This window comes from Pavona decussata, unplaced genomic scaffold, assembly GCF_977016875.1.
Source record: "Pavona decussata unplaced genomic scaffold, jaPavDecu1.1 SCAFFOLD_245, whole genome shotgun sequence".
Taxonomy (NCBI): domain Eukaryota; kingdom Metazoa; phylum Cnidaria; class Anthozoa; order Scleractinia; family Agariciidae; genus Pavona; species Pavona decussata.
In genome coordinates this window covers 1,383,360-1,408,006 of record NW_028145650.1, presented here as the reverse complement: position 1 = coordinate 1,408,006, position 24,647 = coordinate 1,383,360, and the positions used below count along the sequence as shown (strand labels likewise).

The 24,647-nt window shown below is 39.4% G+C and overlaps 4 protein-coding genes and 1 long non-coding RNA gene across 6 annotated transcripts in view; 2 read left to right on the top strand and 3 right to left on the bottom strand.

The window, feature by feature from the left end:
• Nucleotides 1-521: 521 nt before the first annotated feature.
• LOC146457243 (steryl-sulfatase-like) lies at nucleotides 522-6,074 on the top strand. Its single transcript, XM_085092245.1, has 3 exons — nucleotides 522-974; nucleotides 2,505-3,206; nucleotides 3,994-6,074. The coding sequence occupies exons 1-3, from the start codon at nucleotides 599-601 to the stop codon at nucleotides 4,641-4,643; spliced, it is 1,728 nt and encodes a 575-aa protein (XP_084948371.1). The 5' UTR covers nucleotides 522-598; the 3' UTR covers nucleotides 4,644-6,074.
• Nucleotides 5,912-6,585, bottom strand: LOC146457242 (uncharacterized). The gene is made up of 2 exons (XR_014858569.1): nucleotides 6,036-6,585; nucleotides 5,912-5,992 (listed from the first exon to the last, which is right to left on the bottom strand). It is a non-coding gene; the product is annotated as an uncharacterized LOC146457242 (long non-coding RNA).
• A 5,046-nt stretch (nucleotides 6,586-11,631) lies between these two features.
• On the bottom strand, nucleotides 11,632-13,534 carry LOC146457241 (neuropeptide FF receptor 2-like). Its single transcript, XM_085092244.1, has one exon. It carries the CDS (start codon nucleotides 12,778-12,780, stop codon nucleotides 11,845-11,847), a length of 936 nt encoding a protein of 311 aa, XP_084948370.1. The 5' UTR covers nucleotides 12,781-13,534; the 3' UTR covers nucleotides 11,632-11,844.
• A 2,733-nt stretch (nucleotides 13,535-16,267) lies between these two features.
• LOC146457240 (snaclec coagulation factor IX-binding protein subunit A-like) lies at nucleotides 16,268-21,250 on the top strand. 2 transcript variants are annotated; one of them, XM_085092292.1, is made up of 4 exons: nucleotides 16,268-16,496; nucleotides 16,577-16,619; nucleotides 18,740-19,069; nucleotides 19,705-21,250. In XM_085092292.1, exons 1-4 carry the CDS (start codon nucleotides 16,473-16,475, stop codon nucleotides 19,956-19,958), a joined length of 651 nt encoding a protein of 216 aa, XP_084948418.1. In that variant the 5' UTR covers nucleotides 16,268-16,472; the 3' UTR covers nucleotides 19,959-21,250. The 2 variants fall into 2 exon arrangements, with proteins under 2 accessions (XP_084948418.1, XP_084948417.1); XM_085092291.1 differs by having other exon boundaries at nucleotides 16,282-16,496; nucleotides 18,740-19,123.
• A 144-nt stretch (nucleotides 21,251-21,394) lies between these two features.
• LOC146457237 (huntingtin-like) overlaps nucleotides 21,395-24,647 on the bottom strand; it is a 62,705-nt gene continuing 59,452 nt past the window's right edge. Inside the window, exons 64-67 of the mRNA XM_085092287.1 lie at nucleotides 24,318-24,400; nucleotides 23,665-23,742; nucleotides 22,950-23,040; nucleotides 21,395-22,451 (exon numbers count right to left, since the gene is read on the bottom strand). Of these exons, the coding sequence (XP_084948413.1) occupies nucleotides 22,344-22,451; nucleotides 22,950-23,040; nucleotides 23,665-23,742; nucleotides 24,318-24,400 (360 nt within the window). The 3' untranslated portion in view covers nucleotides 21,395-22,343. The remainder of the gene's footprint in view (nucleotides 22,452-22,949; nucleotides 23,041-23,664; nucleotides 23,743-24,317; nucleotides 24,401-24,647) is intronic.

Below are 24,647 nucleotides of genomic sequence, written 5' to 3'. Positions count from 1 at the left end.
ACAGTCCCGAAAATCACGCAACCTACAATTGTCATGGGATTGTCACATCTAGTCACATTGCTACTCATCCAAACTGGACCATTAGGATGAGCAAAACTCCTCTCCTTAAAAAATACTTATTGTGTCGACTCCGATAATCGAAAGATAAATGTATAAAAAAGACGTCAATAGATGTCAATCAGTAAAAGGAGTGTTTTTCGTAAACGGGAAAGTTTGCACAATGTTTATTTGATCCCCACCCCAGGGGGGCACTCCTCTAAATTTTTGGAGGGGATATGCGACCCGGTTCTACAAACCCTGACCCTATTTCAGACCAAACTATGTAATTTTCCGCTACCACTTTTCAGGGCTGGCCTCTAAAATACATACCCATTTTCAGACCTGGTTTCTCGAATAAGACGGTTACAATCTTTACCCTATTTCAGGGCAAAACGGCTAAAAATAAAAACATACCCTTTGGCACCGTCCCCTCCCTCAGGATTTGACTGGCCATGATACAGAAAAAATGATATCGACAGCGTGAAGGCCACCTCCCCTACTTTAACAAAAGAAAGTCTGCTAGACTGTCAGCTGAGTTCATTGCACAACTGCTGTAGCTATGGCGAACTCTTGGCTTAAATTTGTTTTCCCTTTTTTCCTGATCAGCCTCACATATGCAAAGCCTAACTTTGTGATATTTCTTGTGGATGATCTCGGAATCGCGGATGTGGGCTGCTTTGGTAACGACACGATTAAGACACCGAACATCGATCGGCTCGCTGAACAAGGAGCTCGCTTGCTACATGATGTCCACCCAGATTCCGTTTGCACACCCAACAGGGCAGCGCTGTTGACAGGGAGGTATCCGATCCGTTCCGGACTGGCTTCTGATAGCGGTCAGTACAGAATGTTCCTTCGAACGAGCACGTCCGGCGGTCTACCGCAAAATGAAACCACGTTTGCTGATATTGCATCCGATGCTGGCTATGCGACAGGTCAGTATCAAGACTACTCGTTGTCGTTCCTGTTAGTTTGAGGAGGGCCTCCGCTACACAATTTATAAAACTGTATGGGTTTGTTTATCCCAATGTTGAGGAAGGCCCTACACATGAGGTAAGGGGGAGGGGGTACTCCCTCATAATCGCTATAAAAGTATGTGCCGCCCCAAATGGTTTTTGAGCCCTTGTTCGCAGAAAATGGGTATAGATTTCAGCCATTTAGATGTGAAGCCTGACTTAATAGGTATGAATGTTTAAAAGGCCAGGTTTGAAAACGGCCATAGATTTTATAGGTGAAACAGGTTTTGAAAAATTACATTTTGGGTCTTAATTAACTTAGTAAGGTAGGCTTTGGAGGTCCAGGTAGTACAGCCTTAGCTTAGGTATCACTCCCCCCACCCCCTCCCAGAAGGAGCCAAGCATGGCATCTTCTCCTTCACTTGTTAATCAGCCGCAGCTGGCATAAATAACAGACAAATAGAATTGTTTTTTTTTTTTTTTGGAAAACCTCAGTGAAAACCTATATTGCTGGCAGCTGTTCTAGTATTCTTGGTTTTCACATGATGTCATAAAAAACTGAAATTCATAACTAGACACAATTTTGGGTTTTTATCTTCATCACATATAAGAAAAATCTAAATTTTCATCGGCTTGCTTGTTTTCAGCAGGATAGCATTCTTTGTTTTTAAAATAAAGCAGTTTGAATTTTAGATTTTTGCGCAGTGAGTGACAGAAGGATTGCTGCTATAAACATGTCACTCACATGAAAACATCGATTCGCCTCATGTTTTTTTAGGTCTGATCAGCTAACATGTAATAAGAAGCGTTAATGTCAATGTGTGAAAGTGCAGCAGAGAGAAGAAAGGCTTTGAAATAGCCAAGGTAAACTCCAGATGTTTTTGCTGGTTTCCGGCCGCCATGTTGGTGCCCATCAGACTGGGCACCAACATGGCGTCCCATACTAAACTCTGTAATTTTCCGTGGTACATTTTCTCGAATAACTCGATTAGGAGATATCGCACAGCCCTGTGGCTTTCATACGTTGTTTATGTATCACTCTTCTACAACATATCAATTTCTTAACTTTATCTATTGAATTGTTGAGGATTTTATTTTTTCACTTGCGTGACGATGTGTGAGGTGAAAACCACCTATTGTTTTTGTTTTTTCTTTACCAACTTTTTATTTCACAGTATGCTGGAGTCTACAACATAACCATGTCCACACCCATCACTAAAAGATGTCTAAGTTTTGATCGCACACGATCCCAAAGGTGTGAAGTTAAAGGGGGCTAGCACCTTTATTGTAAAAAACTACTGTCCCAAAGACCAACTCAAAGGGTCAGGGTGGGGTGGGGGAGGGGCATTGGGTGGCTAAAGAGAGAGCATATTTGAGAGGAAAAAACGTTTAGGCCTGTTGGTCTTTAATTGTCTTATTCAATAAAAGTTCAGGGAAGGGGAAACCCCCACACCCCTTTATTTCCACTTAAATAAGTTATAAATGTACGTTCTCGTTGTTTTCTGACAGGAATCATTGGAAAGTGGCATCTGGGCTTACACCTTGCATCTAAATCAGATTTTCACTTTCATCCTCTGAAGCAAGGTTTCCACTATTTCTATGGTCTACCAATGACAAATATAAGATCTTGTGAACCAGGCCAGTACCTGATAGAGCTTGTCATTCCAGGACTAAAGCCATCCAACGTCCTGGCCGCTGTAGCTGCCATTGGAGTAACACTGTATATTTGCTACATAACTGGCTTATTAAGCAAGGCTGCTTTCATTTTCCTACTAACAATAATTCTGTTAATCTCCTTCCCAATTGCTTGCCATCTTTTGTTAACAGGACGCTTTAATTGCTTTGTGATGAAAAACTATGAAGTTGTTGAGCAACCAATCATTTTGGAAAACTTAACAATGAGGTTTACAGATGAAGCAGTGAACTTTATTCGAGCAAACAAAGACAGTCCCTTCCTGTTGTACATGTCATATGCCAAAGTACATACTGCGCTGTTTAATACCCACCCATTTGTCAATCACAGTGTTCACGGTCGTTATGGTGATAATGTAGAGGAAATGGATTGGAGTGTTGGACAGATAATGGCTGCTGTTGAGAAACTGGGTTTGAAGGAAAACACATTTGTTTACTTCACATCTGACAATGGTCCTCACCTGGAAGAGATTAATTCAGGAGAATATCATGGTGGATGGAAGGGTATTTACAAAGGAGGTAAGATCTTGACCTATCAACTGAAGCCAATCCAGAGGTGGAGCTAAAGGCAGATTCCAAGGGTTTGATGTTTTTCCTTCCTGAGCATTTAATGATCAGTAAAATTTATGCTCAGCAAGAATTCAGTAAACTATGTACTTTAATTGGCAACAATGTCAATAAATCACTCACTGTTGACATGAATGGGAGATGTGACCTGATTTTACCCATTTTCTCGGCCTGTCTTTACCAGAAGGGAATTTTGATGAAAAGTTTTCTTCTACAGCTGCTCAAGGTCTACTCCCAAAGTCTCAAACATTGATAGCTGCATATTAAAGGCAGTGCAGATTACCTTGTAGAAAATGGTCTGAACTGTCATGAGAGGTGTGATTTATTTATTACTCCTCTTGACATCCCCAGCAGTGGCAAATCCAGGGATCAATTTAATAAAACTTTTTACACTTGTAGTTTACAAGCTGGGCTGTTGGCTTTACTTAATTAAGGCACACAAAAAGAAACCCAAAGAAGAGCTGAAAACCCAGATCCATAATCTCTTCAAACAGTGTTTATAACTGGATTCATTTTCTGCATGAGCGTGAAATAACTAGCCAAGGAACAGACTGCCGTTAGCTACAAGTGTAAACATCAATATTTTATTTTGCTGGCCCCAGAACATCATGTAAGTTGGGGCCCTGAGAATAGAAAATGTGGGGGTCAAGTGGAGTGAATGCACCCTATTTAAACCTGTTGTTGTTTTCTTAGCTGATGTGCTATCACTTCAAAGTGTGTAAAATGTTTCCTTTCATAGGCAAAGGACAGTGTTGGGAGGGTGGTGTGAGGATGCCTACAATAATATCATGGCCAGGACATATTCCTGCTGGAATCTCACTTGACAAGCTCACAAGCACCATGGACCTACTACCCACAGTTGCCAAACTGGCAGGTGGAGATGTTCCTCAGGATAGAATAGTTGATGGGAGAGATCTCTTGCCATTACTGACCAGGAAGTCAAAAGTCTCCTCTCATGATTTCATTTTTCATTATTGTGGAAATCAAATCCATGCAGTCCGTTTTCATCCAAGGAATAGTGACATTGTCTGGAAAGCACACCTAATGACACCACAATGGACCAATGGAACTGACTACTGCATTGAAAAAGGTGTGTGTGACTGTCATGGAGATCGCGTCACAGTCCACAAACAGCCTCTACTTTTTGACATCACAAATGATCCTGCAGAGAACGCTCCTATTGGTGCCGACATACCAAAGTACCAAGAGGTCATGAAACACATTTACCCTGCAATCAAAGTGCATAAAGAAAGCATTGAAATTGTCCCTAATCAGCTAGAGGTGTACAAAGCTATTTTTCATCCTAGTTTGCAAATGTGTTGCAATTTTCCTTTCTGCAGCTGTAAAGAAACTGACAGGGAACTTGAGCATTATCCCCATAATGTATGAGTAAACTGAGAGTAGCTATAAGACACTAGGTTAGACAGGTTGATTACTATCCCATGCCACGTTTGGGGGACTTTTTTGCAGTGGACTTCACCTGCATTAGTTGTTTAATAAGTAACTGCTAGAAAGAATTTATTTCATGGTACATGCACATGCAAACAAAGTTAGCTCAATTGTGAGTCTGGTTTACTTACTAGTTTTTAATTAACGGTAATTATTATTCCACGAATATGTGCTGAATATAAGATGATATTGGGCATGATCATTGGACAACTGCAATTCTAGAGTTTTGATAGGCTTAGCCGTCATGGTATATTAGCCATCATGCCATGCCTGAGAAATAGCGACCATTAAATTGCAATTGTTTTCTGGTTGTTCTTGCAAATCGAAATCAGAAAGATCTAGAACCATTTCTTAGATGTTTTTAATAAAACAATTATTCCATTAGTGTTTGTTGGATATGAGATGATTTAGTACAGCCAACGAACGCATCTCGTATCCAAGTCGCGCGCTCGTGGAATAATTTGTTTTAACAGCCAAGAAACAGTGTTGCTAGATCGTAATAATTTCATTTCATAAACAAGATTAGAGGGAGTTTTAATGGTTATTATTTCTCTGGCATGGTACATAGTTGAAGTCGAATCAGTGGCGATGGCCGCTTTTTAATACAATCGAACAGTGACATGTTATTAGCTGACGATTTTGTAATGACATTAATAATGAGAAGAACAGTTTTGATATTTTCGATTGAATATGAAGTACAACAGCACTTGGCTTTATTAAAGAATAGGCTGGCTAGTAATCGTAATTGTAACAGAAACGAAAATACTTACTTTGTTGTGTTAACGTGAGAGCCGCATGATAGAAGCTGATAACAGCAGATCGCGAAACTGACCGACGGCAATAAGTGGAAAATGGCGGGAAAATCGTGATCACGTGTTTTTGTGTTCTTCTTCGCCAATCTTTGCCTAAGATGTTTGTTGTTATTGTGTTGTTGTTGTTGGTGGTGGTGGTGGTTTTTTTGTGTGTTTGTTTGTTTTCGTTTTGCTGTCAACTGGGTTCTGTCGAGCGAGTCAAACTGTAAGATCCACTGAGTAGGAGAAAAATGATCTTGAAGTTTGCAGTGTATGATGGTGCGTCTAAGTAAGTTTGCGGGGAATAAGGGGTCCCATAGCTTACCGGGCTCTACAAGAATTTTTTCAAATCCGTCTTCACATCCGGGCCGATTTTTATTAACTTTGGATTGAAACTAACCTGTGATCAGGCATTCGTTTTTATTTTTGTTTATTTTTTGTTTGTTTGAAGGCGGCCGAAAGGCGGCGGCGATGGAGAAAGGGAAAACAATTTTGAGCCTGATCACAGGTTTATAAGTTGAAACTTTCAAATGTTTTATACACAGTTGTAACGTTATTAAATTTTATCTTTCAAAATCGATCAGTGAAGATTGTACCTCTGTTTACACTAAAGCGTGGAATCATTATTAGGGGTAACAACAGTTTGTGTCCGTGAAGATCTGTTCGGAGGAACCATATCCGTTTAGATTTCCATTAATTGTGATGAGAAACTATTATACGTCTAGAAATATTACATCAAAGTGTCACAACATATTCCCTTCTGTTTTCAGTGTGAGTAAAACTACTTTAGAGAGCAAATTAAGGCAGCCAGAATTTTCGGAAAGCAAGCAGGGGCTTGGAAAATTCGCGAGATAGATTCCAAACGCAAAAATTTTGTGTGAACGAGACCGAGAACAATAACTCGTGGCCCGAAGTCTTATCTCTCGGCCCATCGCGACCAAAACAATAAAAAAGAATTTGATAATGCTACCGAAACCTTAACTCGTGCCGCCTTACGGCCCGAGAAATAAACCATTCAGCTAAAGCCTGGTTTTCAATAGCGACGCAAGCACAAGCATGAGAGCTTTATGTCAAGTGAAAACGAACGCGACGCAAGCACAAGAAAACGAAAAAAATTGATCCTTGTGCTTGTGCTTATGTCGGGGCCGTTTCCACGGTGAAAAAGGCACGCAACTAAAGCAATCAAAAGCTGTGCAAAAAATAAATTTGTTAGAATATTATCGACTAGCCACACCCAATTTTGTAGGAAAACAGTCGAGCAAAAATATGCCTAGGTTACCAATGGACATTCAAACCAGCTTTATATCCTAGCAGTGACTCAGGTTAGGATACGGTTGTCCGTCGAAGAGCAGATTAGTCCTGTCCCAGAACTTCCTCTTACTCCGCTCTGCCTGCACACCCCATGCATGCAGGCGGAGTTAGAGGGATAAGGGGATTAGTTTTTAAAGAAACTGCGGTGCTGCGTCGGTGCGGAGTAGAAACGAATGTTTGGTTTATCAACGGAGCTGATAACTTAAGGTAAACTGGCCACCTTAAAGAGATTCGGCGAGTGCTGACGTTTCGAGCGTTAGCCCCTCGTCAGAGTGGAGTTAGAGGGAGATCCAGGAAATGCAAAAAACCGTTAAGTACCTGTGTTAAGTCACTGCAATCTTGGGAGAGAACTGAAAGTAGTCGTAAATAGCAAATTAGTATCCGGTCAGTGCCTTGTTATCATTCCTGAATTCAGGCAGATAAGCCATTGTCTCTTTTTAAGGCAGCAACCAAAAAGAATCTTTCAGTTACCGACGGACCATAACATTTCCGCAAATGGAAGGATTTAGCAGACAACATGTAGACCTTTACTAACTGTTTTCTTTCTAGGATAATTTATTCGCTGCGTTGATATTTCGTCCTTGTTTGTTGTCCCGTAATGGCAGTTGATGGTGAATACATAATATGAAGACTACTAGTGAATTATTTATAATTTTGATTAAATTGCGATTAAAATTATAAAGTTTACAGCCCAACAAGCGACCGAATTTCACCCAACTGCTAAAAATCGTTCATTACGCAATTTACGAATTAAAAACGAGACGAACTGTTTTCTTCACCAATGTATGTGTATGTGTGTGTGAAACGTGAAACAAAAGTTGCAATTTTGTTATCAAAAGTTCCCACCCCCCCCCCGCCCTTCTTCCAATCCCCACCCCCCTTACCAAAAACATATACATATACGTCAGCCTATCCCTTGTCATTAAATTCGTAAGTTTAAATTCGACCCGCCTTTACTATACTGTGATCACGTTAGCAAATAGATCAATAAATCTTCAGAAAAAGTCCTCATTTTCTAAAAATGTTGTTTTCCACTGGGCGTCAGTGCTGTAAATTCAAATATATTTGTGATTGGAAGATGGCTGCTAGTCCGAGGAGGACTCGTTCTGATAGGGCGTCCTTTTATCTGAAGATCAGAACAAAAAGGCTTTTTTCCTTTAAGGGGAAGTATCATGGGGTTTTTGATATCTTTTGTTCAAAATAATGAAATAGAACCTTCAATCAGCTGCCAAATAATTCTAGAATGATGAGAGGAAAGAAATCAACTCAATTCTTGAAAGGAACAACTCGTGATCTGTTCTTGCGCATCAGTTTTGGAACCAAAAATGCGAGAACTTGAAAAACATTACTGATCCTAACATTTTTCAAGTTTCAATCCATTCCGGCCTTCTCTGTCTCTGGCCAGAGGCACTAATCGACAGTTTATTGCACTGGAGTGATAATTTATAACAAAATTGACAATTCAGGGCCGTAGCTAGCATGAGGCAAGACGAGGCAATTGCCTCGTCTTGATTTTGGCCTTTTTTTCTTTTTGGAAGAAACGTTTAATTGAGAAAATAATCCCTAGAAAAAATTGGATTGGTTAAGATAAAACCAGCTGATATAAGGTGGATGAATTGAAGGGAAAAGCATTTTAATGAGGTTAATTCGTTTCATGTGAACTATGAGTAGCGGTTTTTCAAATGATGTAAGGTTACAGGGGCCATTAGGAAGACATAACCGTGACGGGCCGCGTGACTTCATAGGTCACCATTATTCCCGTATCTTATCTGCCATGGCTGAGAGCCGGTGTGGGAGCATTCTTTACTTATACAACTGTCGTAAAAGAACAAAATGTCGTTTGCTGTGCTGGCAATCGATTTATTGCAAACACTATAATACATGTATTGAACATTTCAGCGAAAAGAAAATGTAAAAGAATAGATTTTAAAAGATTTGTTGATCAAGCCTTTCTCATTTGTAATGGCTCTTAAAAGAGCCGTTTGCACTTGGTTGGCGTGAGAGAGGCATTTCAAAACTTTTGACGGAGCTCGCACAGGTTTGCCTCTAGAACATCCATACTGTCTACCATTGAGGTGATGTTGTCTCTCTGGCCACAGACGGATTGCCTTAGCTTTCAGTAAAGAGTAAACGACGGGCGATTTAAAACTTTCACTTTTGTAACTGTTAAGGGGGAAGTTTACTACTCTTAATCGTGAAAGTTAGTGACTTCTTAGTCCTACAAGTATAAGAGATGGCAATATTATGACATGGCTGTATCAAAGTTGAAGAACAAATTAAGCAAGAGTGTATCGAAACAGATAATTGATAAGACTTCTCCTAATTATCTACAGTATAAAATCCATAAACGTTGGCTACTCTCGTGGATTCATTTTATTGTTATAATACGTGTTATAACATTTCAATGCTTTAAAATGCAGATGGTCATTAACTTGGCACCAGTATCGCTAAGCAATAAAAAAGTGAACTTCTACACTTGCCCAAGATTGAGTTTTCTGAAGAAAAATGCCACGGAAAATGCTTCCAAGAGCATTTCTGAGCCTCTAGATTTCAAAATTTTCTGGGGGGGGGGCATGCCCCCACACCCCCCCTAGCGGCTCGCGCCTTCGGCGCTCGAAAGTTGCCTCGTCTTGTTCTGAACTCTGGCTACGGCCCTGCAATTATTTCGCTGTTTCTGCTGACAGAGAAACATTTTTGGGTTTTGAAATGACAGCAAATTTACGTGATACTTCCCCTTTAAGGCTAAATTTCGGTGTCTACTTTTGTTACTGCGCATACGTTCTGCGTATCTCGGGATACTGGTTTTTGCTATGGGTGGTACCTACTAATACAGGGATATTTTTGCACGTTTTAAAACTATGCGGCAAAAGCAGAATTTAGCAAGTGCTATTGGTACCTAAAAAGAAGATTTGGGGTAACTATGCATTTTTAAGAGATAAGAAGGCATCAATTTGGAGGAAAATGTCATACATTGCTTTGTATTTTACTGCTTTTTAGAATTATCTCTAAAAATGCGTGGTTAGCACTAATTTTCTTTACCACTAAGGCAAAATTCCTAGTCAATTGGCCTTGTCCATCAGATTGTCCAGTGACTGTCCCTGGTACAAAAAAATTAAACGTACTAGTGTTTAGCGTACAAAATCCACATTGCATGCTAAAACTGGACAAGTCTGTAACATTTTTCTGGCTCTTTGGCCGAAATGACTATATGTGCCCCTTTCGCGGCAAACTCTTTAATCATTCATAAATTGATTGAAGTGAAATCTTAGCATGGAATAGGCTAAGGAAAATGGACACCAAATTACTCCCAAAATCATTTGTTTTTATTGGTCTCTTTTGATCTAAAAATGCCGCTCTTTACATTTTCTTTGTCACTCTTCAAGTTATCTGTCCGTTTCCTTGCAGTTGCATAAGGGAAAATTACAGCATATTTACATGAAATAGGCTAATCAGAAGGGACTCCTTATTATTCCTAAAATCATTTGTTTATATTCGTCCTGATTTTGGTCTAAAAATGCCCATTACCTTTTCTTTATCACTCTACAATAAAAAATCTACTCAATTTTGAGGATAATGTTCAAGTTTTCGTTCAGTTTCCTTGCAGTTGCAGAAAGGAAAATTACAACACATTTGAAGGCTGGGGTGGAAGAAGTTCTTATAAAGTTCCAGTTGATTAGGCACACTGTCAATGCGTTCTTTGTGCATCTTGATTGCAGGGTAGAAATGTTTTTGGAAAGCAGATTGTTTTTTTTTTTTTTTCGATGAGACAAAAAATCTCACAATGTTTGCTTCTGCTTAGTAAGTAGATAACTTAGGGTGGGTTTATTTTTAGCATTAACCTTGCTTCAAATATGCCCGTCGATCAACCCCATGCCCTCCCTTCCCTACCCCCAGCCAAAAACAGTTGCAACTATTTTCTTTTAACTATTTTTCTTTTACAAACTGACCAGTCTGACGAAGCAGTTCTGAAATACAGAAAGTCATTCATGAATTAACTTTCTGTTATCCTCATACTCTTAAACGTGACAAAAAAAAACACCCCGAAAATTTTGCTGGGAAATTTTGTGACTCGTATTCTTAAGATATAATCATTAATACAAAAAACTCATTACCTGAGTTATATCGACTAGATGGACTGTTGAGATTTATCGCTTTCACTGTTACTAAACTGAATGCATTGCATATCAACTCCACCACAACGCGACGTTTTCAAATATCCAGTGTTTTGAAAAAACAGTCACATTGTCAGACAAGTTGTCAAAATCCTATTAATACGTGATTTTTTTAGAGTTTACCCACTTTCCTTTCTAATTTCGTTTTCTTTTGTTGATCCAAATGTTCACTGCTTTCTCGCAGGCTAGTAAAAATCATATTAAAAATGTACCTTATCTGAGAGTCAAAACCGGTTACTCAATATATAGACATCAAGTTATTTATTTATGTTGTCTGATTAAAGAACTCTTTTAGAATTAAAAGAGTTTATTGCGCGTGCGTAATATACGTCTTTTCCGTCGTATTTGGTCGATGATTTTATCAGCTGAAAGGAAGATAGTTGCAAAGGAAAACGAGAATGTTTGAACTTATATAGCGATAACGACTTGGATTAATACTAACAATATGCATAATAAACTGGAATCCACGTTTTTGCATCTCTTCATGTCTAGCTCGTCTCTTGGATCTCTTTTCATTTTTTTTTTTTATAAATAATTAAGCCTCAACACTGAATGTCGTTGCATTTGGAGGGTATTAACCCTTTTCTCCCTAATATCAAAGAACGATTCCCCTATCTTGTCCGCACACTTTTCTTATAGAAGTACTGGGGAGAAGTTATCAAAACAATTCACCTTGGGTGATTATATCGTTAATTCTCGAGACTTCAGGGGTTGAATAAGCACTGATATTACAAGGAGAAATTTGATCCTGATCACCGTTTGGACTTGAAGGGTTAATCTGGGCCAGCTTGCGAAATTGAAAAATCACCGATCTGTAATTGTGGAAGTGGAAGTTCTATCAATGCCATTCATTTTTCATGACAGTTTTCAATTTCTAAGTCCCTGTTTGAATTCAGCAGAATAATACCCATAAATTATTGGATTGACAACAGAGCTGGACAGCTGAAGAACAAAGGCACAAAGGGTAAAGATTTGAACATCAAAACCGAAGGAATCCATCACGTCTTTCACTTGTGGAATACCCAGACACACCACAAAACCAAAAACCATGAACACAAGCATCTGAAGTGATTTTCCCTTTGATTTCAAAGCAGCTTGATTTGTCGCTGGATTTCGACTTTTCCTCCACAGATAAATAGCAACTTTGGAGTATGCTACTGTTATGATCAGCAACGGTACGAAAAATCCCAGAATAAAATAAACAATTGTCAGCAGTCCTTGAGTTGAACCTTTGCTGGGAGAACATACTTCCCAATGATAGGTCATGTTCATTCCATCGCCATTTGGAACAGTGACGTTTAGCAAATTTATAACTTCCTCGATATAAATCTGAGGCGTTGCGATGACTATGGAGTAGCCCCAGATGACCAAGACATACAGGTAGAATTTGGGATTGTGGCCCAGCCTCTTAAAAGGCCTCGTGATACTCTGTTGCCTATCCAATGCGATCACAACCAAGGAAGTGAAAACGGCCGTGTGAACCGTATGTGACAGGGTCTTGGAGAGCTTGCAGAGCAACGCTGGTTTGTTCTGAATGGGCAGCACTAAGGCGATGAAATGAGCCGGAACAACGATCAGCCGATACGCTATGTCTGTGATCGAAAGGTGAAATAACATGAAGTTAGAAATGTGCTTTTTGAAGCGACGGTTTCGCATCAGAACTGAGCAGACAGCGATGTTAGCGAGAACTCCAATGATGACAAGAAACAACAAAAATCCGCATCCGAGAAACACAAGAGTCAACGTAGGTGATAAAATAATCATCCCCCCTTGAATTTGCGAACTAACATCGGTTATATTCATTGTTGCTTTGAAGACTGAATTTAGCTTCAGATGGGAAGAAGACTGCAAGGATTACACGGTGGCAGAAGGCGATATACTTATATTTGATTGGAAAGCATTTTATACTGACTCTTTCCATTCAAATATAAGTACACAGTTATTTACATCACAAAAAAATCTCGGAGTGGTTTGATTAATCCAGCTGAAAAGTTTCCGGCCGAAAATAATGGACTTCTTGTGGGCAAACTTGATTTCAATCAAGATTTGAGCCCTTTTTATCACACTGTGAAATAGCAGTCTAACAAAACTCATTTTTTAAAGCTGTCCAGAAATAAAAGACTTTTTAAAATTCTACCTTTACATAAATAAGTGTTTTACAAACATGAACCGGTTGATTGCTTTTTTATCAAGATCGTAATGTTTTTCTGTATAATTTCAATTTCTTGTAATAAATTTAATTGACAAATTTTACTATCGAAAAACTGTGCGCTATCATGCACTGTTGACGGTATTTGTTGTTTTTGTTTCTTATTTCTAACATTCGCGTTTTTTGCGGTTTAATGTAAAAAATGCCGAGGACTTTCACATCAAACTCGAATTGGCGAATTCCTGGTGAAATCTAGATTGTTGCAGTGAAAAGAGATTGAGACTTGGATCAGATCTACAAGACGTCTTTTCCTCTGCTGTATTAAAGTACACCATTCGTTGTAGGCTGGACCATTCAAAACACTAGGTTACCCACGCGTATGACACTTGTTACTGCTTTTACTTTGTCCAGGACCTGGGGGGGGCACTTCCTTATAAGAGGCTAATGGGGATGTGGCGCTGGATGGGGTCGCATTTTCATGACTGGATTGACTATAATGGGGTTGCATTTTCAATAGAGTTACTAGAATGGGGTCGCACATTTTCGGATTTTGGGGGTAAGAAAATTCTATTACGTAGGGAGTCACAATGGTCTCGGCTAAAAAAGTCAGAAAGTTGTTGTTTATTAAATGTAACATCACCTCGCATTACATTCCGTTCTTGAAACCACAACTTCAATAAACCAGCTACAAAATAGCACAAAACCACCGGTCCAGACCAAAGTAGATGCATAAATAGAAAGTGACTTAGTTGGGATCGCGAAAATTACATTTTCCCAAAAGTGACCAAGATGGGGTCTATAACTGGCCACAAAATAGACTATAATGGGGCAGGGGCTATGAGAGGCCAGCGGCACATACCCAGCAAAACTGAACTCAAGTACCCCCCCCCCCCCCCCCAGTTGGTGATGATGTCATCCGCCCCTGCAAAATCTGTGGGGGATGCAAGATACGCGTCCCAAGATCCATTCATTCACGACAATTAACGTTGGTTGTACCATACAATTTCGACTCCAACCTGTATTAGGAGTGCGTTGTTTCTACGTCGAACGCAATCACCCATGCATTGCATATCCCCGAAGCCACTTTAACCCTTTCACTGCCAAATTTCTTGGACTCTCTGGACAATTATCTCGATTTAGATGACCAAAACAGATTTAGTTGTCCCATATGAAGATCTCCTTTGAAATGTTTGCTGCTCTGCAATAACGAGGACTCAAGTTTTTTTGTGACGTCACCTATTTGAACCGTTGTTGTTTTGCTCGCGAACACAAACACATTCTAATCAGTAAGTAGTCGGTTTATAAGTGTACTTTCGAGCCATTTTCCGCTGCAGAAGCCTACAAGCTGGCATCATAAAGCTGGAATGGAGAGTAGAGGCAATCCTCTGAACGAATCCAGAGGTGAGAGCTGATTTCATAGCGACTGGGACGCCAAAAGTGTTCGTATCGAGTCATGGTGGCTCACGAGTGAAGTTGTCTCTCTGGCCGTTCTGTGGGTGGATTCTCGGACCTACCAAGGCAATTTGGGCGAGATTTGACTTGCAAAGAAAACGATGTGTGCGATATTTTGCCAGTAGGACCGGGTGGCTCGAAAGGTGAATTAAGACCGAGTGAATTAAGATGGCGGGACTTCCATTTCGCCGTTGTATGGAAATTACCCAGAATGCAACTCGGACGGCAAAGGGGAAATCACAGGCTTTGAAAAGTGGCCCGAATCAAATGGCTGATGTTCGAACAGCTGTACGCGTGAGAGGCAAAATTGGAGAAAAATGCTTAGTCATGAGATTAAGGTTTGCTGTCATGAAAGAATTTTGGTTTTAAAATGAGATTTTGAATTAAAAAAATTGGAAGCAAAGATGTGTGTTTTTCAGCTTTCCTCGATGCCGCAGAAAACGGGCAGTTTTGGTTTTGCTTGAAAATAAATGTTGATATGGAACGGCAAACGGAGGATAAACTCAGTTTATTGGCTCTTAAAGCCTAAAAAACTTACTGATTGACACTATTAGTAGACCATAATAACCAGATTTCTGGATTTGAGAACGTGGCCAATCTTGAAAGCGGTAGCCTCTAAAACGGCGTCGCCTTTAGCAGTGAAAGGGTTAAGTAACACTTGAGCAGTCACAGGCAAACGGAATTATTCTATGCATTTTATGTATTCTATGTATATTTCTATGTATTAGTATCACTGAAAAGTGAATTTAAGGTGGCCGAACACAGTTTTCAAGTATACAGGTGTTAGTAAACATTATTTGAAAACTACGTACTTCTGAGTACCCGAAATTAGCATGGTGCAAAATTAACTAACAAGGGATAAATTTTGATACTTCTTGTTGAGCAAGGTGCCGTTGCCATGGCAACAGAGCGAGCTATTAACCATCCACAAATAAAGGTTTACCTTAATTTTTAGAAAATGCAGTCGTTAGATTTTATCCATTTTTTGTAACCAGAAAAACTCACAAAATACTGACACAGTGACGCTGCTTTCATGTAATTTTAACAGAGAGATCTCCTGTAAATGTTGGTTTCGCACTTTAATGTTTTTTGAAGACACCCTCTGTTAGATTTTGTTTTTTGTTTGTAGGCGAGTTACGCTTTTAGAGAACTACTGTTTTGTCAAATTTCACGAAATTCTAACGAGCGGTTCCTTAGAAAACAGTTGATTTCCATTAAAACAGCCAGTCACAATTTTTTGCTCAAATGCGCATGCGTGGCTTTTAATTAGATTTTCTCAGCAAAGATGAAAAGCATACAAAAAGGCTTAGCTCTTCGTGAACTCACTTTTTTTGTTCGGTGATAAATGAAGAAGGATTCACAAACAAGAAACTGAGTTATTTTAAGAGCTAAGGCTTACCTTTGTGATCCATTTAGTATAAAATCGAGGCATCGATAGTATTTGCTTACCACAACCCTAGCGCGCGCTTAATAGCATCACTAACAGAATCTGTAAAGCGCGCGCAAACTGTGTTCGGCCACCTTAAATCAGTTAGTATTATACACAGCTTAGAAGGGGAGAGAGGTCTTGGTTAAGTACTATCTCGGAAAAACCCTTTCCCGGATTAATAAAATGCAATGCAATTCTAATGAGGAAGCGGCTGTCATAGAAAGCCGTCTCTTTTTAAACAAAGAAGGATGTTAACTTGGCATACGTTGTCAATTCACAATGCATCTTGACATGTTTAAGGTGTATAAACGCAATACTAAACCGGAACGATCTGTTAATGCATGATTTTATTTTCATTTGCTCTGTGAATGCGAACACCTGCCGATCTGAATGTCTAAACAATAAAAATCGATGTGGTGAAACCCATAAAACGAAGGCTCACGCTAAAAGGGAGGGAAACAGACGATGATGGCCTCAATTCTTTGCGCGGTAAGTATTCAAGACGAAAATTTGCAACATTGAGAGCTTGAATCTTTTAATGCTTTTTTCCCACTCCTGATCACGAGCAGTTGTATTTGACAACTCAAGTATTGTCGCCAGTCCTAACGCAAGGTAAGAATAATTAAATTTCGTTTTCCTTTTTTCTTTTTTTTTTTTGTGTGTGTTGGTATACACAATGACTAAGATGTTCACCAGTGTACAGTAAAACCGTATTAATTTAGGTGATAATAATATTTCCTTTGCCCGATATCAGGCGACAACATATATATAAATACTGCCGGACTATACCGCATTCATAGTTCTGCTTTTAAATCAAATAAATATAATATAAAATATAATATAAATAATTTATTTCTATAGCACACTTTCCTAACGCTCAAATGCGCTTTACGGATATCTTGTTTATTTATCTTTGTTATCTAGCAATATTACTGGGATAGATTCACTAAAATGTACGTTGATTTTTCTGCAGTTTTCCTTGTTCTCCAAGCAATTTTCACTGTTTATGCCCATTCCGAAGAGCTACAGCGAAACATTACAGTGAACATTTAAAGCAAATAAGATAATAAGAAACAATGTAACACGCTAAAATGGTAAAGTCAAGAAGCTTTCAAACGATGCTAAGAACAAATTCAGAAGTCTGATCCAATGCGTACATTAAAGGCTGGTTTCCATATGATCGCAGATCGCAGATCGCAATAAGGTGTGCGATCGTCTGCGATCATATGGAAACCAGCCTTTAGATAGAACATGATTCTATCTTCTGCGATCGTCTGCGATCGCGATCGCAGGATCGCAGACGATCGCACTGAGAAGTAGTTTCCACATGATCGCAGACGATCGCAGGCCTTATTGCGATCTGCGATCCGCGATCATATGGAAACCAGCCTTTATGACAAACAGACAGCGCTGAGTAATAAATTTTAAGAAAATAGAAGAGGAAAGCGATCAGACTAATTAACAGACTTTGGACAATTACTCCCCATATATGAAAAGAATTATTTGTTGTCGTGGGAATAATTTGCTATGGAAGGAAAATACAGAAAGAAAATAATATTGGGTCCCTAATAATTTTCCACTGTCTTTTTGTTGTCAGTGAAAACTCAGTATGTCCAACTGCACTCATTTTAGACCTTTAATGCTTACTCTGGCCAAAGTAGTTATGCCAGCTTCAACTTTAGTTCAACTTCAACTTTCGTTAACGTTTCCTGAATCTTGTTTTCAGCCAAGAACAAATTTGCTGCACTTAACAGGTTCTCATTCTTGTAGCCTGCGGGATCTGAATTTTATCAGTTGTGATTAACCCAAAGACTGCGGGGAGTAGACTATCACGACAAAGTACATTGCAGCCGGCAGTCGAAAATGCGTTCTCTAATTCTAACAATCCATCAACCGATCAAGCAGTTATATGACTGACACGCGCGGCAACATTGGTTTACTGGTTGATATTGGTTAAACTGACAATTATTCGTTCTTTCTGAGAAGAAAAGGCAACTTTAGAAACGTCTGCTACAAAACATCAAGTTGCACGGGCAGGGTGGTTGTCGCTTGTACTTTTTCACTCATTAGGGTGCTTTCCATTTGTCAACTGGCCAGCCAGTTCTATCATTTCGCAAACGGTATGCACCAAAAGGAACGGCAGTTTATATGCACTTTTTTAAATTGCTTCAAAGTGGCGCACATTACTCTACGAAATAATGCGCCATTTTGAAGAATTCGAAGAATCAGTCCTTCACGTTGGTGCACTCCATTTATGGACCGACCAATCTGACTGGGCAGTTCAGACAAATGGAAAACACCTGTTGGATAAGTGTACCGACCAATCGGGTTGACCTTGAGAAAGAAAATTGTTGATTGATTGATTGATTGATTGATTGGATGACTGACTGACTGACTGACTGACTGATTGATTGATTGATTGGATGACTGACTGACTGACTGACTGACTGACTGACTGACTGACTGACTGACTGATTGATTGATTGATTGATTGATTGACCTGCATTAGTTTAGTATGTCAATCTGCGAATAGAAAGTGATGTTCTCTATATTATGCTGCAATCAGACCTAACTGAAACGCAGAAAATATAATAATGATATTGCTGGCTGTTCTTGGTCTGTTCTGTTTTTCATAGATCTTTATCACAAACAAATCGAAAAAATATTACTGATGCAACACTGAAAATCACAAAGTTAGATAAATTTAAACATGATCACATTCTGTTTGACAGGTTTGGTGACTTGTCCATCTGACTGGCTTTACTGGAATGGTTCTTGCTATCAAGCTTACAACACAAAAAAGTCGTGGAATGATGCATCAAAGTTTTGCCAAGAAAATCAAGGAGATCTGGTGAGCATGAATACGGCTGAGGAGAACCAATTTGTTTATCAAAACTTTGCCGTTAAGAAAACGTTTTGGATCGGCCTTGTTAAAGATAGAAGCTTGGGGATGTTCCGCTGGTCAAACGGACAGAGGATAACTTTTAAGAACTGGATACGATTACCCATCATACAGGAGAAAGAAGACTGCGGCGAAATGACAGATTATGGCTCGTTTCGGGGTATGTGGAACGACCTGAGCTGTTCTGCTACGCAGCCATTCATCTGTGAGAAAGGTGATGTGGCATTCACAGACGTTTAGCCCTTTCATGTCCTCGAAGACAAGCTGTTCTTCCTGTAAGCGGCGGAGCCTGTGCGCTAGGAAACGTAGTTGATTAACAAGCTTACTGGTGTTCGTGCGCAGGCTCTGTCGGCTCCTCAGGACTTCTCCGCGGTTAGAATGGCTGTACAACGTAATTAACTGCATCGTGGTAGAGCCGTGTTAAGTAGCTTTCATTTGTATAGCACACTTTGGGACTACATCCCGACTCAAACTTTAGGATCCACGTTGCTCAAAGTAACAAAGGGCAGCAGAAACTTGAGATGCTAAGTAGCTTTGATTTAATGGTCACACTTTAGGATTTCATTCAGACTCAAACATTAGAACCACGTTGTTCAGAATAATTAGCGGCAGCCTAAGAGAAGCTGCTTAGCAGCTTTGGTCACACTTTTGGAATTCATTTACACTTTGAAAAAGTACATACTGCTCAGTAGCACGTTAGTCCTGCGTTTCACTGTGAGAGAAAAAAGGCTTGCATAACTTTTTTAGCCGAGTAATGAAACTAACGATTATTTGTTATTTCTTTTTCCAAAACAGCTGGGTTATTTGGCCGATATTTCAAGAGGACACCAAGGAAACGGCTCTTCAATCATGAGATTAGTCACGTGACTGTATCCAATGATCTGGAATGCTTATTTCGGTGTCAAAGTCATAACAACTGTGTGTCAGTGAATTACAGACAGCTGGGTGTACAACCTACTGGTTTATGCGAATTAAATGACGCCACTGGTGTGGAATTTCCTGGCCATCTCAGAGACATGGATGACTATGATTACGTTGAAACTCTGTAGTGTGGATATCGGGCAGATGTGTGGACCCACTACATACGATTTCTTAAGCAAAGCGGGTTACAGCGGTCAAAAACTCAACTTATGTGCACTTCTCACCATAATTTTGCAAGGCAATCTACGGACAAAAGTGGAATTCTTCAATTAAAGGGGCACTGTCTCGACGATTTTGCTGTATTTTGGTCAAAACAGCTCAAGTATTTGACGAAAAACCTTTTGCTAACTGAAATTGCTCTTAAAACTTCGGGAAAAAATATTAAGGGGTTTCTCCAAGGAAGAACTAACTATAATCCGTTTTTAGCGACTCCTCTAAAATACACAAGAAGAACTTGAAAAAATTGGCCAATTTTTTCACTTTGCAATCCATTTCCACCCTAATCATCCGCAGCTTAACATAATAAATACTACTTTCTGCGCACTAGTAGGGTTGTTGTTTAAAACAAAATTGAACCATTATTTCAACGATTCCACCGATTCAAATGTTTTTCGGCCACTCAAAGTGACACTAAAATAGATGATACTGTCCCTTTACATGTAAAACAAAACTAAAACCTTCAATTTAATTTTGGAGTTGAGCATGACCAGGCAAGAGATAACACGACCTCGTACAGCGCCAGTTGTCGTTTCCACGGCCTTGTAACTTATATTTGTACACCGCTTATGGAAGCTAGACGCCCGAGATGATTATCTTTTCAGTAAAATCCTTTAAAATCCTTTTATGGCCATTTTAATTGTTCATTTATTTGTATTTCATAAGTAGGCAACTATCGCATGACCAACTGAATTCAGGTAAACAATCATTCAAACTGAATTCAGTACGAAACGATCCCAAAGAATAACCTAGAATAAGCTAACTTAGTATGTAAATAAAGGTTGTAAATATTCCCTCTAAAACCTCGACAAAGCAAAGCTAGTTGAGGAGAGTAGAACCTGAATAAAAATTAAATTAATATCTGAATGAAGTTGATGCTGTTGTTTCACTCCAATTTGTGCTTCTTTCGCGCAGGCAGCTCTAGTTAGAGAAGATTATGAATGAACGTGAAATACGGTATATGAAATTCATACATTTGAATTGCGGGTGAAAAAATAACTGAATGACCATCTCAGTCATGCACGACCTAAAATGTGTAATTTAATTACCAGATGAATAAGTTGGTAAGCAAGACATTCATAAAAATTGTAAAATGCATTCTATCGGGACCCGTCGCCCGAAACGTTTTCGGGCCCGAAACGTATTCAACTCCATTTTCTACCAAATGGTACTAGGTTTCGTGTAAGCTAGCGCAATGTGTCTCTTTACCTTGTCAAGTCTTTTAAAATCATTGAAATCGATTTTTTAAGAACATTTTTTCGGGCCTAAAATATTTTCGGCAGTTTCGGGAAACGCACGCCCGGTCACCTTAATCAGTTGTTTTTACTAGCACTGTCAAACGAAAGCATCAAATTTTAAGTTTTATTCATTTTTTTTATCATTTGCGATCTTCTACAATATTTATATCTCATTCGAAAATATTTATCACGATTTTCAGTTAAAATTTAATGGTTCATTGAACCCTTACACTTGCTAACGATATTTTCAACTTCATTTACCAGGAAATACCAAGTCGCAAGTGACCTTTGCCGCCAGTACAACGTGACACGTCACGCAACGCGTCACACAGCAGGCGTTACCTCCCAATCTCATTATACAAAGTTTACAATACGGCCAGTTTCTCTTACCTGCCTTTATCAGCAGTTTACTTCTTTCCCAATAGTTTTCTATTCGCGCCCAAATAGGGGCCAAATATTTATATAAACTCTACCTCGGAACCGATATGGATTCCTTCTGGTCTCAGAAAGACCAAAATCAGAATTCACGTTAACCCTTTCTGTGATAACCTCCTAATATCAAAGAACAAATTCTCCTATCTTGTTCCCATACTTTTCTTATAAAAGTACCGGGAAGAAGTTATTAAAGAATCAAGAAAATATTCCTTAGGTGACCTCAGGGGTTGGATAAGCAGTGATATCACAAGGAGAAATTTGATGCTGTTACGGATATCTCCTCTTAACTGACATTTCACTTGTTTCTCGAGGGATAAAAATTCATATAACCTCTACTTCTGTTATATGAACAGTGTCAGAAGAGATGACCCAAGAAAAACCTTTTTCAGCGTTTTGTCAGTCGGGGCTAAATTCCAAAAAACTACGATGAACTGATCAAATACCGAATGTTATTCCTATAAGATTCTTGAAGCTTTTCAGTCCCTGTAAACGACTAATCTTCAGTCGACCCAACTGGGATTTGAGCCACCGATTTCCTGGCCAGATTATCGGCTGCTCTTCTTCAGATGGTCGCTCTTCCTTTATGTGAAGTAAAGCGCTCAAGCTTTTGATTTTACTGCAGAGTTATTTCTCAGAAAGACAGCATTCTATGAGTTCCCTGTACGGCGCACTGGATTCCGCCGCTTTTCTGAACGTGGATATCAGAGTCTCTTTGTGGGTAGCGTCAAGATTCTACGGAAACAATAACATACTAGATCAACCTAGGTGAGCTAACTATCCCTCATATTCGCAACTGAATGGCTCTCGACTGTTCACAGCCGTCTTCTTTTGAAACAATGACGTCACCGATTTTTGTGTCCAGCAAGTGACCTCGGTTTGTCCGGATTAAGTTCGAGAAAACCCTGGGGACTAAAATGACGGCATCCTCCAGAAAACACTGGGAATGAGCTGAGAGGATACGATTACGTAAATTTCACGCTACTCTCAACCACCTTATCCGTCATATTTAATTCGCTGAGGTATGGCAAAAGTCGGTGATATTATCTTATGTGCACGCAATACGTGCCTTTTTTTGGGGGGGGGGGGGGGAGGATGGGGGAGTCAAATGCGTGAGGCAAGAGTTAGGGAATGGAGTGCGGGAAAAAATCATAATAACAAATGTAGCCGATCGATTATTATATCCAATCTCTTTCCAATCCTACAGTTAAACAAATGCGTAATTCGTCTCACCTGAGTTCTGTAGAAATCCATGGCGGCTGCGCAAAATAATTTAACATCCAAGCTTTCAAGTTTTCCCATTCTCCCCACGATGTGTGAAAAGCTGGCGCCAGTGTTAAGGACCAAACTATATTTTCTAACACTTTGATTGTCTAGCATAACACACCTTGCAGTATTAAATAAAACTCCTCAAATATAACTTAGTTCATCAACAGTCCCAGTCACGTTATCATATGTGAACTCAATGTAACTTTGGCCTTCGCCTTTCTCCAACGGTTTTTCCATATGTTCTCAAGTTCTATTCCTTCTTCAAAACTCAGGCATCACTCAATAGGCTGATTTAGCGACAGAACGGGAACGTCAGTTGACAACGGCGCGCGCATCAAGAATGCCCATATATAGTCGAAATAGACTCGCATCCAGACTATTCCGCGCGCTCTCGCGTCCTCAAATGACGTTCCCGTTCTGTTGCTAAATCAGCCTAATTCGATCTGAAACAGACCACGTGCATGAAAAACACACCTTTGTGGTGTGGCTTTTCTCTCTTGATATAATAAATTAAATTAACGCAATCAATTTATCTCTCAGGAGACGAGCTTCACACCAAAAAATTGTCTTGCGCAAAACTCCCATGAACCTTATAAGTTCCAAACCTCAAGTTACAAAAGCGAGAAATGACCATAAAACGGTAAAATGTTAAAATAATAAGACGCATTTGCTTGGATACAGAGCTCGAATCCATTTGTTGGTGGAAGCACTGACAAAGAAGCAAGTAAGACTCCACACAGCCATGGAGAGCGGGGTTCTGTAAAAGAGTGGAGAGGGAAAAGTTACACGAAGGTCTTCTTTTCTTAAAACTCCCGGAAATAGTTGGGACCAAAAATCTATTCTGTGTGCAGAATATTTATATAAACTATTGATTTTGATAGATATGTGATAAGATGTTTACGATTTTAGCAGGATTGGTCGAGGAACCACCACTTCTCGATGACCACTGATTTTTAAAAATACTTCAGGACCTGATACGCGCGTCAGAAGCGCAACAAAAATTTGACTAAATAAATGAACTCAACTCTCGATTACTTTAGTTATGTGAAGTTAAGTCTGGTCAATGATAGAGGTATTTTTTTTCAGTCAGTGACCCAAGCATACTCTGAAAAGAAAATCCGAGTTCCCCTAATAAGAGTTGAACCTATGACCTTCCGACTACTAGTTCGGATTCTCTACCACTATAACGTTATGGGGTCGCTCGTGGGAGCTAAGGCCATTATTAAACAAGGTTAATGTGACAAACATTCTTTATACTGCTAGGATTTGAATGTCAATGAGTGTAATGTGAGACACTATCAAAAATCCGCTCAAAGTCAAGGAAACACCAACCGCTGAAGGAAGCTTCCAAGTGACAGTAGAACCCAGTCTCTCACTTCTGCTTGCTGTCCTTGACTATGGAGACCCTCGAACACCTGATAAATAAAGCATAATATTCATTCACACGTGTAATTACGAACAGTCTTGATCACACATCCTCTGGTCTCTCCTATGTCTCTTTCAATGAGGAGTAAACTTTTTAGCCATGTACTTTAACCTTAGTATCTGTGGATGGCTATCCATAAACTATAACGCAATACTTTCTTTAATGCTGTAATCTATCATGTTATACAAGATAATTCTGTTTGCGTTTGTGTATGATCACTGACCAATACTTGCCAA